Genomic DNA, 1,638 nt, shown 5'->3' with positions numbered 1-1,638 from the left:
TCAGGTTGAACTATCACGAGCAGTCAGTCGCCTGGAGGACGAGACAAAGGTGGGAGCTTACCCTCGCAAGATAAACGTCACATTCGAATCTCATGAGCGCTTATCAAAGAGGAGGGGGGGTTGTAGTCAGCTTCTGAAATTTTTGACCTCGATTCACCAGATCAGTGTAGCAGGTGACACTTGCGTTACTTCAGGCCTAGGGAGAGTCATACATGCTTGAACAGTGATACCGTCTTAACCGTTGTCTATGTCGTTGAGTTGTTAGTGCATACTCTTAGTCTCGTTATAGTGCGACTCCTTCACTATCTGATAGATTTTTCCATGGCCGCAGCTACTCGCCACAACGGAGGTCGAAAAAAGGGCTTCAGCGGCGCACGTTGGGTTAATTGGCGGTGAGTTTCGAGAGGGTTCGAAGTTCCAAAGCGACAACGATGAGAAACGCCAGTGTTTTTTTTATTTTCTATCCTCGGCCATTCGCACTGGTGTACATAACTGTATGAGGCGCAAATAGTTTGAAATTGTGCAGTAGCGAGCGATAATGACTATGGTAATCTCCACATGCTGAGTGCACTGGTCGAAACTGTCAGACGCAGTGTTGGGAAATTTGATTGTCTTCCTTGGCTGATCTCAAGAGTTTCCTCACTAATTATAACAGTTTATATGCGAATTCGGGTAGAAATTTTCAGAAACCAACAAGAATTTCCCATATGGTCATGTGCACACTTTCCCACACTGGTCAGAGGTAAACGGGATATGTACCTCTGCTTGATCATGTAGGGTATATGCTGCTATGATGGTCCTCGCCGCTGGTATTATATTGGGGTCATGGTGGGCCAACCTGCGGGAGAATGCGGTGGAGTCGGATGCGCGGAACCCCCCGAATCCTGATGAGGTCTCGCGTGAGGAAATATTGCGGTGGACCAATGGTGAGAAACATCTGCTTCTGCTTGAGTGGCCGCTGTAGCTCATCGTGCGACATGTCCATGTGAAGCGCTACGCTAGCGCTCGGTCAGCACTGAATTGCATCGAAAACTGGTGTCAACTATACAGTTTGGCAACGTACCATATATACTTTACGCAATTTCACTATATATTGGCCTCTGACGATTCCTATGATCTGTTGAAATCGTGTTTGTGCAGCAACTGCGCGTCGGATCGCTGATGATTTTACTCGTGGCCCTCTCCAGTCGTCTAGGGTAAGTCCGCTCCTAGCCTTGATGAATAGGTCTTGTCGCAGGCGTTGCTGAGAACGCTGCAATCTGATACGTTTGGTGGGTATGTTGGCGCGAGGGTGAGATCATTGCCGAGCCTTGGTGGGAACGAGCGAGGCTTATTTGCTCGGAAAACTTTCGCGGAAGGCCATGTTGTGATGCGGATACCAAGGACAGCGTGGTACTCGCAAGACGGTAAGCTCAACGAACATTACTGTTGTGAAAGCTTCCGTTGGTTTCAGATATTCCCACTGCGCTCGCTTCTATGATCGGCACGTCGCGACTGCAAAAAGTAAGTGTTGATGGAAAGCCCCCGTTGTGAAGCAACTGTCGTCCCCAGGTTGCGCCTGAAGTACAGCGGATCGGCTTGGGACTTGGCCTGTTGTACGAGGTCACCTCGCTGTCCTCTAATGAGACGAAAGGTCGG

The 1,638-nt window shown here is 49.2% G+C and overlaps 1 protein-coding gene across 1 annotated transcript in view; it reads left to right on the top strand.

Annotated features, from left to right (window-relative positions):
• Positions 1-713: 713 nt before the first annotated feature.
• The window catches only part of Pmar_PMAR028238 (hypothetical protein), a gene marked incomplete at both ends in the record, with an annotated part of 2,716 nt that continues 1,791 nt past the window's right edge, over positions 714-1,638 (top strand). Inside the window, 6 exons of the mRNA XM_002774188.1 lie at positions 714-742; positions 778-926; positions 1,141-1,196; positions 1,238-1,271; positions 1,454-1,503; positions 1,552-1,633. Of these exons, the coding sequence (XP_002774234.1) occupies positions 714-742; positions 778-926; positions 1,141-1,196; positions 1,238-1,271; positions 1,454-1,503; positions 1,552-1,633 (400 nt within the window). The remainder of the gene's footprint in view (positions 743-777; positions 927-1,140; positions 1,197-1,237; positions 1,272-1,453; positions 1,504-1,551; positions 1,634-1,638) is intronic.

This window comes from Perkinsus marinus, assembly GCF_000006405.1.
Source record: "Perkinsus marinus ATCC 50983 genomic scaffold scf_1104296958686, whole genome shotgun sequence".
Lineage (NCBI taxonomy): Eukaryota > Perkinsozoa > Perkinsida > Perkinsidae > Perkinsus > Perkinsus marinus.
Note: the sequence above shows the minus strand (reverse complement) of the source record. Positions and strands in the feature narration are given on the sequence as shown.